General features: G+C 43.3%; 1 protein-coding gene across 1 annotated transcript in view; it reads right to left on the bottom strand.

The window, feature by feature from the left end:
• The window catches only part of LRRC1 (leucine rich repeat containing 1), a 57,125-nt gene extending 41,337 nt beyond the window's left edge, over window positions 1–15,788 (bottom strand). Inside the window, exon 1 of the mRNA XM_033143158.1 lies at window positions 15,476–15,788. Within this exon, the coding sequence (XP_032999049.1) occupies window positions 15,476–15,634 (159 nt within the window). The 5' untranslated portion in view covers window positions 15,635–15,788. The remainder of the gene's footprint in view (window positions 1–15,475) is intronic.
• Between the last annotated feature and the right edge of the window lie 412 nt (window positions 15,789–16,200).

Below are 16,200 nucleotides of genomic sequence, written 5' to 3'. Positions count from 1 at the left end.
TACCATACACTGCCCATTTTAAGGTTTCTATGTGGCATACAATGAAATGTTTTGCTTATAATCCTCCTGTGATTAGTACTTTGTGCTGACCCCAAGCTGTCTGCAGTAGCTTAGCAAAAAAAAAAAAAAAGGTCAACAGTTGTAAAGTCAAAGATAGTTTGGAAGCAGCCTGACCAAAAGAGAAAAAGAGAATGAGCAATTTAGGAGCAACTTAGGACCGTCCAGAAAATACGTTCTGTGCACAAGAATGGCAACCAAGTTGCATTATTTTTTTAAAGTGCAACTTAAAAATCCATAAAGTGAAATGGCACATTGACATATTTATTTTGTTTACCTTCCCTCTTCCTACCACCACCACTTTGCAGAAATGATATCAAGAGCTCTCAAGTTGTCAGATGATATGAACAGGCAAAGCCATAAACCATACCTCCAGTAAGTAGAAGCTACCACCACCTGACGTTGTCTTTCCTCCCAGCATGCTGCTTACAAAAGCCACAAGCCATATACAGTAACTTCAATATGGTGGAAACAAAATTAAAAACTTCCTTCCAGCAGCACCTTAGAGACCAACTAAGTTTGTTATTGGTATTGCATGCACACGAAAGCTCATACAGTACCACTAACAAGCTTAGTTGGTTTCTAAGGTGCTACTGGAAGGATTTTTTTATTTTGTTTCAACTATGGCAGACCAACACGGCTACCCACCTGTAACTACTTCAATATGGTGTGCATGCATAAAAATCTGGTGTGTTTGGATCACACTGTTGACACCGGAATTTTACCTGGGACATCAATCGTGCTAGTCAAACCTGCATTCTATATACAACAACCTATTCAAATATTGCATCCCACACATGTCACATGCGGAAGTCTTACATGAACAAACTCCCGAGAAGGTGTCTCCCACATGCTACTAGCAATCCTCCTCAGCTTGAGGACAGAACAGGTATGCAATATTTTACTCATAGTGTGCAAACAGCTTTTGATCATGAAGACTGTTTTTACAGAGATTCATGTGGTGATTCGAATCAAAAACCATGATAAACTCCACTCCACTCCACCCTGAATCTGATTCCAAAGGACTCCCAGAGACAGGACCCATTTTTTCAGAACACTTGGCATGGCATTCTCATAGTGTCCTCTGCCATTTCATTGAACCTTTGGGCTGCTCCAACCTAGAATATAAACTTTGTACCACTACCCATTACTGAAATGAGTGCTCAGCTCACCTGCATGTAGGTGATTTATGGTTTTAGTCCTTTTTTGTAATCATTGCTTAGGACTTTAAAAAATGTACTTACGCCCATGTGCCTGTGGGCAATGGATGCATCATATAAAATGTTACAGCAATGGTTGTAAGCTTCCCTTATTCAGTCTAAAGATGTAGTTGTTACACTGCACACAAGTAATATGTGACTGTTTTCCTCCATTTACTAAGGCCCAGTAGGTAGTTCAGGACAGAGGTTTTCTAAGACACACACACACACACACCCTTTTAGAGCCAAAGGAAATGTTTGGAGATTTTAGAAACTGTTGCGGACACCACAAAATACCCATTTCACAGAAGAAAAACTGGCGGTGCTCAGAACCAACCCCACAAACAGGCAAATCAGCCACCTCCAACCATAACAAACAGACAAAAGCAGGTAACACCCACCCCTTGCAAGCCAAAAAGCAATGATTTTAAGAAACCGGGACAGAAGACCTTGGCAGGTGCGAAGGGAAGTTTTGAGTGTGATGCTGGGGATTCCAGGATTAGTGGTTATGGTGTATATGGTGCAGCTATGTGATATAGCTAAGAATATACTCCGTCATACCTCTATGATTTATGATTAACACAGCAGTTTTTTGTTTTTTTTTTTTTTGAAGAATGAGAACCAGATCTGTCATCTGCTTTTAAGTCACCTCAGTTTTAATGAGTGGATGAGCTTTTAGCCAATAGCTGAGAAGTGAAAAAGAGGAGTATTTGCCCTTCCCTCCCACAATTTGTATTGGACATCCATCCATTTAAAACAGGGGTAGGCAACCTAAGGCCCGTGGGCCGGATGCGACCCAATCACCTTCTCAATCCGGCCCGCAGACGGTCCGGGAATCAGCGTGTTTTTACATGAGTAGAATGTGTCCTTTTATTTAAAATGCATCTCTGGGTTATTTGTGGAGCATAGGAATTTGTTCAATTTTATTTTCAAAATATAGTCCAGCCCCCCACAAAGTCTGAGGGACGGTGGACCGGCCCACGGCTGAAAAAGGTTGCTGACCCCTGATTTAAAAGATGTAGTCACAGAAACAGGAACAGCCCTTTGTTTTTTGTTGTTTAACATAAATGGGACTAAGCCCTGTACAAAACAACCAAACACCAACCTGGCGGGGAGTGGAGTTGCTGTTTTAGGAGGCAGCCCAGCACAGAATCAAGGGGAAATATTTCAAATTCCTCAAGCACCAGGAGAAATTTTCAAAGTGCCTAGGGTTTTTCCAGCCACAACACAAACCTGCTGCTGTGGGTGCATTAAGAAGGGATTCACAGGGTCACACTGCAAGGATCACTTACTCACCCTCTGCACACACACTCTAACAAAATCACTGAGATTATCTGCCAGAGCATCATTGGTCATTAGCCAAGTAGGTGAGGCTCATTTGACAACAACAAGGAACCTAGCCTTGAGTTTCAGAAACAGAACCCTCTGCCGATAGAGAGGCAACAGGCCTCCTTGAAATGCCTGCTGAAAGCTTTTCTATTTCATCAGGCTTATTCAGGCACTTAAGAATACAGTGGTACCTCTGGTTAAGTACTTAATTCGTTCCAGAGGTCCGTTCTTAACCTGAAGCGTACTTAACCTGAAACACCACTTTAACTAATGGGACCTCCTGCTGCTGCCGCTGCACCACCAGAGCACGATTTCTGTTCTTATCATGAAGCAAAGTTCTTAACCTGAAGCGTTATTTCTGGGTTAGTGGAGTTCTTAACCTGAAGCGTACTTAACCTGAAGCGTACTTAACCTGAAGTGTACTTAACCCGAGGTACCACTGTACAACTTTTAAATGTGTATTAGGTTTGATGTTAAATTTGACGTTTATTTGTTTAAAAGTATGTAAAATTCAATAAAAATTAATTGGCGACAAAAAACAACAACACCTTTCCACAATAGTTCTCTGATTTAAAAAATAAATGGAATTTATTGTATTGGTTTTATGTAAAGTTGCTGTGAACTGTTTTGATATTTTCTTTATGATTTAGCTGTATATACATATTTTTATAGCTACATTAATGTTCTTACAATTTTTCGGTCATTCCCGCTCATGTAAAATTGAATTAAAGCATACTAATCAAGGGCTAACTGCGGGAGGCGGTGAAAAATAGGCGTGCCTGGCGTGCTCTGGTCCATGGAGTCACGAAGTCAGACACGACTTAACGACTGAACAACAACAATCAAGGGCTACCCAGGAGCCAGTTTAAACATTACTGGTACCAAATGGAGATCACTTTCAAATCACCCTCACTTCAGCTGTTATTTCATGGTAGACAGATAGTGTACAGCAGCTACCTCATGCAGCCTGGTGATTTTCTCTGTAGCATCTGAAAATGCTACACACCAGTGTAGTGGAGAGGGGAAATCACTCTAGCTATATCATGACCTTTTACCTTTCAGTAACTTATCACTGCCAGTAATAGATGCCACACGGAGCAATTAATAGTAGTAGTCCTTTCTTAATTAATTTTACACATGTAGACAGTTTTGCCAACAAACAAGGGTGTAAACATCTCACAGAAATTGCAGATTTAACACCTTAGCCATTTTTTAAACACATGGCAAGCGTTATAAGCACAGTTCTCACTGTGTGTGTCCCCCTTAAATTTCTGTCTCATCCTTTCTCCAAAAGAAGCACAGAATGGCAAACAACCAAGCCATAAAATACAAAAAAGCTGGCCGCCTTATTTTTTAATGCTTCTAAGTCTTTAATAGATGCCTGGTTCAATTTGTACTCTTTCACAGAATGGTATTTCGTAATTAGTAACACAGGTTAGACAACAGAGGTAGGGGAGGCATTAAAGAGTGCAAACCTTTGCAGGATCATGCTGAAACCAAAACATCCACAAAATCTGGGCGTGGCTCACCCACTTGAGATCTGGCAGGTGATCTCAAGTCTAACAGGGCTAGCAAAATAAGAAGATTGAAAAGGTAGGCAAGAGGTAGAGTGAGCAGAATGACTGAGCGCTCAGTAAATGCTGGCACTTCCCTCTGACATCGCCAGTCTAGTCATGGCAGCTGTGCTCAGAAAAGCTTCTCATCTGTGTGACCTACACTCCTACAAAGAGGCCAATTTTGAGCCCGTCTGCATTACTGCAGACCCACTCTGGGGTGAGGAGGGAATGGGGAAGCAAATCAACAGAAGCGAGGGCCTTCTGTCACAGATAATTCAGAGTTACTGCAAAACCTAACTTCCACATGCTCACTTCAGTAATGCACTGAAATGATTGCTTTGCTTTGTTTTCTTGTGGGCACAGATTTACTCCCACACACACACACAACATCTAGAATGAGCAGCAAAAGCAGTAAAGATTAAAGAGCATCTGCTGCGAGACTCATCAGATCACAGCAGAGGGAGAAAGCTTTCACCTCCAGCTGCTGCAGAGGAAACCTATAATCATACTTTGTTACTGGATGCTACCGAATCTGTGGCCAGTTTAACTGGAAACAGAGAAACAAGGACTGGGGCATACTCAGCAGCGGGAAAGGGGAATAAGCAACCCAGCCTGCTACTTTGTACAAGTAATTCTTGCACAACCAACCACAAAACTGAACAACATAACAATGTATCACAAAAGAAAGAAAACATTAAATACCTTAACCTTGCCTTATAGTCTGCTGAAAGTGAATTGAATGGTACAAACTTTCCCTTTAAGAAACAATTATTATTTTTTGGAGTTTTACAGGTCTGTGCTGCTGCTGCTGTTGTTGTTTTAAAAAGCCTTCAGAAGTTATCAGTGAGGGAACTACCTAGTTTGAGACTGATGGAACCTGATGTGTTCCCGAATGCTCAGGGAGATTTTGCAGTGGGGGAAGCTGGTGATTCTGTCGAAGCCCCTGCTCTCGCTACGCAATGCAAAGATGAAATGGGCAGCTGACACAATTGCCGACATCCCTGGCATTCTGGGGAACTTCAGACTAAGGAAGCATGCTGGATGAAGACAAGAGCACAAATCTTGCTCCAAAGCCAACTAAACACTGGCTAGTGCAGGTACGCAGCCCAGCCGTGTGGTGCTTCTGGGCCCAGCTCTGTCAATGGAGGCCCCAGTAGCCCTAGTGGCTAGAAGCAGCTTTTACCAGCTGCACCAGCTATGACCACCCCTGGAGAGCTTGGCCACAGAAGTTCAGGCAGTGGTGGCTTTGAAATTGGATTACTGCAATGCACTTTATGAGGAGCTTCCCAAGACCCCATCAGCATATAGAACCTGATTTGTTACTGGGCCACATTCTAGGTATCCCTCTCTGTATTTAAAACCCTTGTGACCAGTTTACTTGCAGGACTGCCCTACCCTATGCATGCCCCCTTGAGCACTTCAATCTGCAGCACTGTTACTGTTCCAGGTGCCACATAATACTCATTCCAAGCTTGCAAGAAACCTAGGTTAAACCTAGGTTATGGTCACCACAATGTCTAGGACTCTAGGTGGTGTTTGGGGTTTTTTTGCAATTGGATTTGTTGTTGTTCTCAAAGTGGTTTGTAACACATTAAAACACCAAATAAAACAATCCAAAATAAAACAAATTCAAAGGAAACTATTGCAGGTCCTTCTATAAGTGACATTTTGCTTTCTCCAGTCATCAACCTGGCATCCAGAGATCTCCATGTGGTTGGAATTGGACCCACGCCACCTGGTGCCTGGCTAATTTCTAACATTGCAAAGAAATTACATGTGTCTACTCTAATCTACTTAGAGGTTTTATTAAAAACAAAGCAATATATGAATTCTGTTAAATATATATTTTTCCCTCAGTTGCAAAGCTTTCACGAAGATGGGCAATTACTGAGTTAGTGCTCTGCATTAAGTAATTACAGCAGTTGTTGAAATCTGAAGTACGCCACACTCACTGCAGCTACTTTTAAAGCACTTGGGATTAACTTTAGAGAGATACTAATGATGTACAGAATGAAATCTTAAATCACATCCCAAGAAGGAAAGGTCTGCACTCTCTTCCTATCACTAATCTACACATTATTGTCCACACAAATCTGGAGGTGGCAAATGTGTGAAGAGAACTGTGTATGTGGACTATTTGGGGAAGGGTGATAGCTCAGTGGTAAAGCATCCGAAAGCTCCTAGGTTCAATCCATGGCATCTCCAGGTATGGTTGGGCGAGACTCCCTAGCTGAAACCCTGGAGAGGGTCTTCCAGTCAGTATCAACAATACAATGTAAGATGGATCAACAGTATAAGAGAGCTGCCTATGGTTCCTAAGAGATTACCTTAGATAATGGCAGAGGATGCATTTCGTTTTTTGTAAGAATGCAAATACATGATGCTAAGCGGTTCTGTATAAACATGCAAACCTACCGGTATTTGGGAGAGGGAAGAATTCAACACAGGGGTCACACAGGAAAAAATGCAATGAACCTCCCACTAATTCTCACATAAGCTGGTCCTACTGGGCTATGGACATTTCTAGTTGTGTCCCTTATACGCCCACCCATCCTCACAACCCATCCCTTCCCTCATTAACTCCACCATTTAAGCCCACATTTTCCAGCTGTGTCTTGTACTGTACACATTAGTTTCACTACAACGACAGATGAAAATCCCTATTGTAATGTTGAGAATAAGGTTTTTGCCAAAGTATGTGTACACATTGCAAGAAAACAAGTGTTACTGGAAGCACTTGGGTGTAACTGAGTGCAGGCCTGCACCCTGTTGATTTAAGGCGTTTTCAAACCAGGTTTTCCACTCCACATTTATAGAGGAAAGGCTGTCATAAAACATTGTATTCTAATGACAGAGAAGAAAGACATGACGTGACAGCTAAATCCAGAGTTTCGTGAGGTTTTTGAAGACCTGCACTTCTGTCTATCTGGCTTAGCATCAGAGGTGTGCCTCAAGTGTATTCAAATTGCTTTGGATGATCCTAGGGTGAGTTTACTTACCTACCTTAGAGGCCACCCGATACCATATGTCACATACAAAAAGAAAGAAAGAAAACAGTGAACACTATAAAATGTTGACAATAATAGAAACAGAAATGTCAGCAGGATATAAAAAACCTAAACTACTTCACACTGTTTTTCCCCAGTCATTATTATTATTTTAAATATTTTTATTATTTATTTATTATATAATAAAATTAGTTATTATATAATAAAATTATTATTTAAAATTATTTAAAACATTGTTGAATATAAGAACAACATATAATCAAATACAAGCAAGCAATTGTTGTGAGGATATAAATGAAGAGGGAGAGAACCACCTTGAGCCACTTGGAGGAAAGATGGGTTGTAAATGCTAAAAACAAAAGCAGGTGATAAAAATTCTCTGAGTAGTTCCCAACATCAAGCCTTCCCAAAGGCTTGGATAAAAGTTCCTTGATGAAGACGGCCGGGTCATTGGCCAGCCTGCAGTCTAAACCGTAGGCACTTACACTCCTTTTGACAATGCGTCCATAATTTAAGGAGACTGCAGAAAAGTATAAAATTAAAAGGTTGTTAGACCGTAGCAGTTCCAAAGCACGTCCAAGTGCAAGTAGATAAATAGGTACCGCTCTGACAGGAAGGTAAACGGCATTTACATGCACTGCTCTGGTTCGCCAGAAGCGGCTTAGTTATGCTGGCCACATGACCCGGAAGCTGTATGCTGGCTCCCCCGGCCAGTAAAGCGAGATGAGCGCTGCAACCCCAGAGTCAGACACAACTGGACTTAACGGTCAGGGGTCCCTTTATCCTTTACCTAGACCCATTTAGCCACTACAGTGCAAATTTTTTAAAACACATGTTAATAATCCAAGTGCTCTTTCAGCTTAGCAGTCTGAAGAGCCTCAAGAAACAATGGAAATATTCTGATCATATTAACTTATAATAAGAGGAACAAAACGTAACATGCAAGCATCCATGCTGCAGCCATCCATGCCTTTGTAGGGTTTGTATCTCTGAATATATTAGGGGTACCCCATGCCTGCTCCTACCTCCCATTTGTGCAAGTGTGCTGCAGTTCAGGCTACCTAAGCAATGGCATTCAGATAACTGAATCAGAATTAGAATATCAAATTTGTTTTAGAGCATTGTAAGTATTTTTTTTAAATAAAACAAGTTTAGCTTTAAATATAAACAAGTAACGCGTAACAAGTATTAAAAATGAAAAATTTAAGGAGGTGATGTACCAATTCACATTTTAAACTGAAAATTCAAATGCCGTATTTTTCCATGTATAAGACCGTATTTTTCCATGTATTTGGGGGGGGGGGCTCAAAATTAAGAAAATGCACTATGCACTATCTGTGTATAAGACGACCCCTTATTTTAAACTTCAAAAATTTAGGAAAAAATACAGTTTTATACACGGGAAAACATGGTGTATATGTATGTTGCTGCTATCATAAGAACACAAGAAGAGTTGACTGGATCAGACCACCTAATACAGCATTTTGTTTTCTCAGAGGCCAACCAAGATGCCGATTGTCAAAAACATTCTAACTGCTCGCGACTGCATGAGAAACCTTAAAGCAACTTGCGCTGTCTTTTGTCCTCACTTCATTGTAACCCCTAACTAGAAAACTTGCTTTCAAATCGACACAATCACATGGCTGAATCAGGACCAATTGTAAATCGCCTCACATTTACTGTGGGAACAGGACACAAGTAACATCCTGTAAGAACAGAAGCCAAAAGGTGACTAATCACCTGTGAAAACAACATTAGGGACTGTTAAGGCATCAACAAGGCATGAGACATGAGATATTCTCTAGTGGGTCCTGGGGATAGTTGAGAAACTACGCAAGCAGTATTGTCAGAAACATTTACATCCCAAAAAGCGCTGCTGTGCACACAGTCCACGCAGCAATGGCCCAGAGAGCAGTCTGAAGGCATATAAAAACAGTTCCACTAAGCCAGAACTACTGTATATTCTGGCATATAAAACTACTTTTTAATCCAGGAAAATCTTCTCAAAAGTCGGGGGTCGTCTTATACGCCGGGTGGAGAATCTGCGGTCGAGTATATCTCAAACTCTGTATTTCAACTGGAAAAGTTGGGGGTCGTCTTATAAGCCCAGTCGTCTTATACACCAGAAAATACGGTCCTACACAGTTACTTGCTTAAGTAAGAATTGAATTAGTGGGGAGAATGCCTTGCCCACCACAGGTGTATCCTTTCGAAAGCCTGACTTCATGACAGTGGAGAGGTGGGCAGTGACAACCCACACAGGATTGCCTTCCTCCACCACAGCAGAATTACTAGAATAATAGTGTTCCAAGCTCCTTGGAGGAACAGCAATATACACAAGCTTTGCAGGAACCTCAATTATCCAGTTTCACATATGTCTGGCCTTGCTCATGGTACAGTATCACTTGCATACCTTAGCAGACTTGAAGCCATGCCATGCCATGCCTTAAAACCTGCTGTTCCAGAGAATCTAGATATTTCCAAAGATAATGTTCAGGCAACAAGCCATCCATTTCAGCAATAAAACTTGCTGGGTGGAAAGGAATTATATTTATTATTATTATTATTATTATTAGGCAGAGCATAAGGAAATGTCAGTTCCATTATGCATTTGCAATCCTCCAAATGCCATTTTTTTTCTCTCTCTCTCTCTCTCTCTCTCTCTCTCTCTCTCTCTCTCTCACACACACACACACACCCTATAGTGTCATCTCTCAAGGTAAGGCATGAGTTGTTTTAAAGTCTCAAGGCTCGCAAATGAAAACACATTGTTTCTTGCCTAAATGCGATTAGCCTTCCCCTTCATACTAAACCGCTAAGGCAGCCTTCCAGAACCTGTTTTGGATTCCAGCTTCCATCAGCCCCCAGCCAGAATCATCAATGGTCAGGCCTGGGCGGGGGGGGGGGGTCATGTAGACCAGAACATCCAGAGGACAGCAGGTTAAAAAAGACTGCTTCTGTTACATACTGTATTTCCTAAAAGGAAATAGCTATAAAAACATGCACACTGCATTGCCCCCACACGTTGCTTGATCTGTTTTTCCTACACATAATCAGGGTGGCAAAGAGATTTCCATTATGCTTTGGAAGTTTTCCCCTATTGGGACAGGTGTATGGGGTTATTGTTTTCTGTCTCTACTATACATTGCACACACACCCCGACTTATTTGCACAAGTTATCAAAAGTTCACTCAGATGTTTGGTAAACTGCACAAAATGTTATTTAGACAAGAGAGAAGTATTGGCAGAGGTGATATATTTACATTTCATCACAGTGCCAGTAAATAAAAGGTTTTGGTAAAGCTTTATTTTAATGGAACCACATTTATTTTGTTTACATAGAAATTTCTATCCTGCCTTTCTTAATACCTATGGACTACTCAAAGCAGCTCAAAACAGGGGTCAGCAAAAGGTAGGTTGGGATCTACTGACTGGTATCTAGGAGATTGGCAAAAGTTTCTGACTTACAATTGTTTAACAACGAAGCTCTGCCCACCGCCATGCCCAACTAGGTTTATGAAAATGAAAGTTCAGGGGTCAGGAGGAGAATCAAAAGTAGGACCTTCATGCGAAAAATGTTGTGAGCTCATTTCTGGTACTGATGATAAATTTATAGGCTGAGCATGTGCTCAGAGGCAGCTTGCTTCTAATTCTTCAAATCAAGTCCACCCAGTCGAGCCTCTATTTTGCAGCTGCCACTGGCTGAGCTAAAACAAAACAAAACAAAACAAAACAAAACAGAACCCTCAAGTGTTAAAGCCTGCCAGTTCCTGCCTTACGACCCTTGGAAATCATAATATTCCCTAAAACATTTTCGACAGAAGCAAGGGCCACAGATAAGAGGCAACCTTTATTTATCAGCTGGTGGTTATTTTTCTTTGGCTGTGGGGAGAAGCAAGTGGAGTGCTGGAATGTGACTTGGGTTCAAGCCCTAGAAACACTTCCTGGATCTCACATGTTACTAACCATACATCACTGGGCACTGCTCTTGCAAGGGCAGATGAAAATGAACGAATGAACGAACGAACGAAACACTTTTGCTGAATTCAGAAAACACACCAAGCCATACTTTGTGGTAACTATAGACTAGAAACACAACCATACAACAAGTTCACTCCCCTGACCAGGATGCAGCATCTCTGCAAAAAGAGTGATGACGAACTCCTTTGCTCATGCGGACATCACACCAAAGTCCCTTCATGTCTTACTCATCTGAAGTGGGCCCCTCACTTAAAAGAAGCCTCAGCATGTTGATGTCTGCGTAAGGGTCTACACACAAAGGCTTGCACACATTCAGAAACCCTATGGGGCCACACACAACTAAGTCCTACTCAGAGTAGACCCACTGAACGCAACAAACCTAAGTTAGTCATGCCCATCAACTTCAATTAGTCTACTGTGAGCCAGACTAGCACTGAATACCACCCTGCATGATCAGGATCCCAGAATGAGAGAGTGCCTGTTTGTGTAGACAGGCTTCTCCCATAAAGACATCCACACAATGCATTGATAGAGGGGGATGTGGGCAGATAGCAATGTGACTTGGGACGTGGTAGTCCTGCCTTGCTGTGCTACTACTCATACAGCCCCTTTCACCAAAGTAACTTCTCAAGGGTCTTGAATCAGAGTTGGCAAAAACCATGGTTTGAAAACCAACTTCAAATCATGGCTTCTTATTCTGGTTTGGTGGTCAGTCATAAGCCTTCCCCCCACCCCAGTTCAGACATCCACTTCAAACCAATTATACTTTCTTAACCATGTTTTGCTCTGAGAAGAGTCACTGTAAACTGAGAGTACAATAGAAATAAGGTTAGTTCTTTAGAAGACCAAATATAGGAGCTGAAGGTATTGTACTTCTTAAAATTCAAGAATGGAAAGACAAACATGTTTATCACTTTAAAGAAGCATGTTGTCAGGTTCAATGACTTTACCCAGACAAACAAACTGACAGACCACAGCATGATATTTGAGCGTGAAGCAGCTACAAACACACACACACACACACACACACACACACACAGTATGGCTCAGTGATTTGGCATATGACTCGCACAAAGGTCTGCACCCATGAAGCTGTGCCTTTGAATCCTGGAAGAAGGCAATCTAAGAGTTTTTCTAATGAAGTTCCCTTTCCAGAGGGGAAGCACAAACTGTATAGGGCAGAGGCATAGCTCAGTGAAAGAACAATGTGATCTCCAGTAAATTAATATCAGAAAGCAGGACTAGGAAACACCTATTTTTCAAGAAAAGTAGGTGCCGGTACACACCATGAGGTTGTTACAGTAAGTGCCACATTTTTTAACAACCCCAAAAGAGGTGCTGGTACTGTGTGCCCTTGAGTACCCCCTGGGGGGGAGAAGCACTGAGAATACCGTATTCTAAGATTCTGAAAAGCCAGTACTAGAGAGAGTTGATTGGTCTTTTTATTACAGGATATTTGATTCCAAATCAATGCACAGACAGTGAAGCAGTATACTGTATATATCATTCCCATGGAATTCAGCTGACCTGATTTAATTCAAGAAAGTTCCTTATATCCTAGATGGAATGAATCATCACACAGAATACTTCAGATTCTCTTGACAATTTATAGGTGCTAAAGTCCTTTGCCCCTAGGGTACGGGTTCTAAGAGTGAAAATAGCAAGAGGAAACAAACAACCCTCATCCTATAAATTGAGAACTGGTAATTTTCAAAACAAAATAAAAAAAATATTTTAAAAAATCCTTCCAGTAGCACCTTAGAGACCAACTAAGTTTGTTCTTGGTATGAGCTTTCGTGTGCATGCACACTTCTTCAGATACACTGAAACAGAAGTCACCAGACCCTTATATATAGTGAGAGAGTGGGGAGGGGTATTACCTCAGAAGGGTGGTGGGAATGGGTGATTTTGACTATGGCAGACGAACACAGCTACCTACCGGTACCTGTAACTGGTAATTCTCAGTCTTTCTACTTCAAAAATGGCCTACCTATCGAAAGTGATTCTGCTCCATTCTAGTAGCTACTTGAACTAAAGGCTTGCACTCCTAAGCAGCTAAAAAGCTCGATATGGGAAAGCAGACTTCCACTTCTCTTACAGCAGGGATGTTGGGATTACCTAGATATTGTTGGACTTGAACTTGCAGCAGCAGCAGCACTGCCATTGCAGCCAACAGTCAGGGATAATGGGACCTGAGAGTCCAGCTGTATCCCATCCCTGTCTTATAGAATCGGGAACCATTGTTGTAAACCAAATGTGGCTCAGAATACACACTTACTTGTCTGCACCATATTGTTTCCAGTGGGATGCAGATCCGTATGCACATCAAAATGCTCATTAGTATTTTGACACAACTAGCCACGCATAAATGGTGGGGAGGGTTTTTAAGCATGACCAGAGCTAGATAAGGGTGATGTTTTCTCCAAGTGTCATGCATGCTGATTCAGCAGACATGCTTGTACATCACATCACATGCAAACTTTTATCAAAACCCGGTAGCTAAAACAGCAAGCAGCAGCTTTCCTCAAGCTGAATTCTCCACCTATGCTTCTTTCAGGTTACTCTCTCAGGCCCTTGCCTGTTCTGTCCTTCTATTTCAGCCTCTGTCCTCTGTGCAGCTTGTCACTTACGGTAGCTTCTCTGTATCCCAGTTCTCAGACATTCCCTGTGTTTCCACTTTAATCTAGGCATACCGACAACCTTCTCTTCCCTCACAGAAACTGGACTGCAAAGGGCTTAGTTCCCCAAGAAACCACAGCAACAGCCAATCGGTACCACAGGCTGTTGACCATCACAAATGAAGATGAGGTGGTACTTGATTCATAAACTTGTACAGTGAAAGGAAAAGTATATACATTAAGCGGGAGACAGTGGCAGAAGGAGACTTACTTGAGGCCATAAAAATGCTTTCTGCCCATATTTTAAATCCAACTAAAGACCTTTTTCAGAACCACTGGTAAAAGCAGCACATATCAATACCATTGCTGCATCTATGGATTATATCACTCACTTATAATGAGGCCACACTACAGACTCACCCCAAGTATTTCAGAAGAGATGCAAGGTAATTTGAGCAGACGTGGTTAAGTTTTAGTCACAGAGTCTGCTTTATTTGTACTCTGCGTGTTTTTAAAACATAAAATAACCTACTCAGAACCTTTTTATTTGGGCAGGCTAACAAAAGGCTAACACAATCCCCCTCCAAAAAAAAAAAAAAAAACACAGCAGGAGCCTAGGAATTTATAAAACAATGTTTGCAATAGTTCCTGTGTAAAGGGTCTTCTCCATCTCATTGTAAATCCAAATGTTCTATTTTCCATGATGAACCTGTGCATGGGCCAGTTCAACAACTATAAGCAGCCACCCTCATGACCACATTAATTGAAAAACAATACCGCAATTGCAGAAATTCCCATCTCCACCTGCAAATGGAAGGATAGTTCCAACACTACTTTAGTGGGAATTAACCTTTCAGTATTAAGGGGGGGGGGGATCCAGAAGTTAATTTACATCAGGAAGACAGAGGCTACCCAACAAGAGCCCAGTACCACTTTCACTATTGTCCTATATCTTGGGTCTTGTTTGCTCCACATTTATTCTTTCCTGACAATATGCTATTCTAAAATCTCATTCGTACCTGGCTGTGAAGCAGGATAGTTTTTGTTTTTTTTACGAGGCAAACAGGCCATCACACAAATGGAAAAGCAGGTCTTGCAAGACTTGAGACTTAGGGCTGTGTTGGCAAGGAAGTTTGGCGCCCAGGCAGAGACAGCTGTTTTTCAGGTCCCTTTCCCTACCTAGCCAGCTCCTTGCCCCACACTTTCTCCTCTCGTCCAACGTGGTTCCATCCCAAACTAGCGAGTGTTGGGGGGGAGGGGCTTTTGCTAGCGCGCTCTGACAGAAGCCCATGCGCCAAAGAGACCACCTTGGAAATGTCTTGGTGCCGTCGTGAGAACGGGGGCGGGGGTTCACGGCACTCCTTCCGAGTAAACCAGTGACCCGCGCTGGTAGGTGGATCGAGAAGAGCACTAAGAGCGAAACTCCCCCGCCCCCGCGACCAAGTCCAGAAGTTTGAGAAACGGCCCTGATTTCAGTGGACCACCTCCCCCCCCCCCGTTCGCTGCTAATGGTTGCTCCCAGTCCCAGCCGAGGTGAAGGAACCTCTCGCGGACTCTTTCACCTCTAGGGTCGGGGAGGGAGAGAGAGGCGAGAGAGGCGCTCCACTCCTGACCCACCTGCGAAACTGAATCTCTCTCTCTCTCTCTCTCTCTCTCTCTCTCTCTCTCTCTCTCTCTCACACACACACACACACACAACTGCACCCCCCGCCCCATATCTCGCTCACCTTCGGCAGCTCTCGGAGCTGGTTGGCGTCGAGCAGGAGTTCTTCGAGGCTGCGGCTGTAGCGGTAGATTTCCTCGGGCACGGCGGCCAGCGAGCAGTGGCGCTTGTCGATAATCTCCACATGACGGTTGCACCGCCACAGCGGGATGCAATGAAACATAGCAGCAAAGGCGGCGGCGGCGGCGGCAACCCTCTGCCTGCCTCCCGCAGCCCAACCCTCGGCAAGCTGCGCAAGGCTCGCGCGGCCACTCGGGGCAGCGCCTCAGCCTTCCCGCGGCCCCCTGCCCGGCTCGGCTTCCAGTTCCAGCGCCAGGCGTGTGTGCGCGCGCGGCTTCTTTCACCCTCAGCGAGCGAGCGAGGGGGAGAAAGAGGAGAGAAGCGCGGAGAGGGGCGGCTCCAAACCCGGCCCTTAGCAACCTTCGCCGCCGACGCCGGCTCCCGAGGCACGTCGCCTTCGCTGGTCTGCCAGCCTCCGCCTTCGAGGGCGCCCTCGCCTTCTTCTCCTCTCCTCAGCAAGTCCCGGAGGAGGAGGAGGAGGAGGAGGCGGCAGCAGCAGCTCCTGCAAACATTCGCCTGGGACAGGAGAAAACTCTTTCCTGCCGCTCCAGACTACTACGCGCAGAAAAAAAAAAAGAAACAGAAAACCTTCCTGCTGCTTTTGTCTCTTATTGGGCCTCCGTTGTCCAATCGGTGTCGCCGAGTTCTCCCAAGGAGCCCGGCTCGCTC

This window comes from Lacerta agilis, chromosome 3, assembly GCF_009819535.1.
Source record: "Lacerta agilis isolate rLacAgi1 chromosome 3, rLacAgi1.pri, whole genome shotgun sequence".
In the NCBI taxonomy this organism is placed as follows: domain Eukaryota; kingdom Metazoa; phylum Chordata; class Lepidosauria; order Squamata; family Lacertidae; genus Lacerta; species Lacerta agilis.
This window is presented reverse-complemented; position numbering and strand designations above follow the sequence as displayed.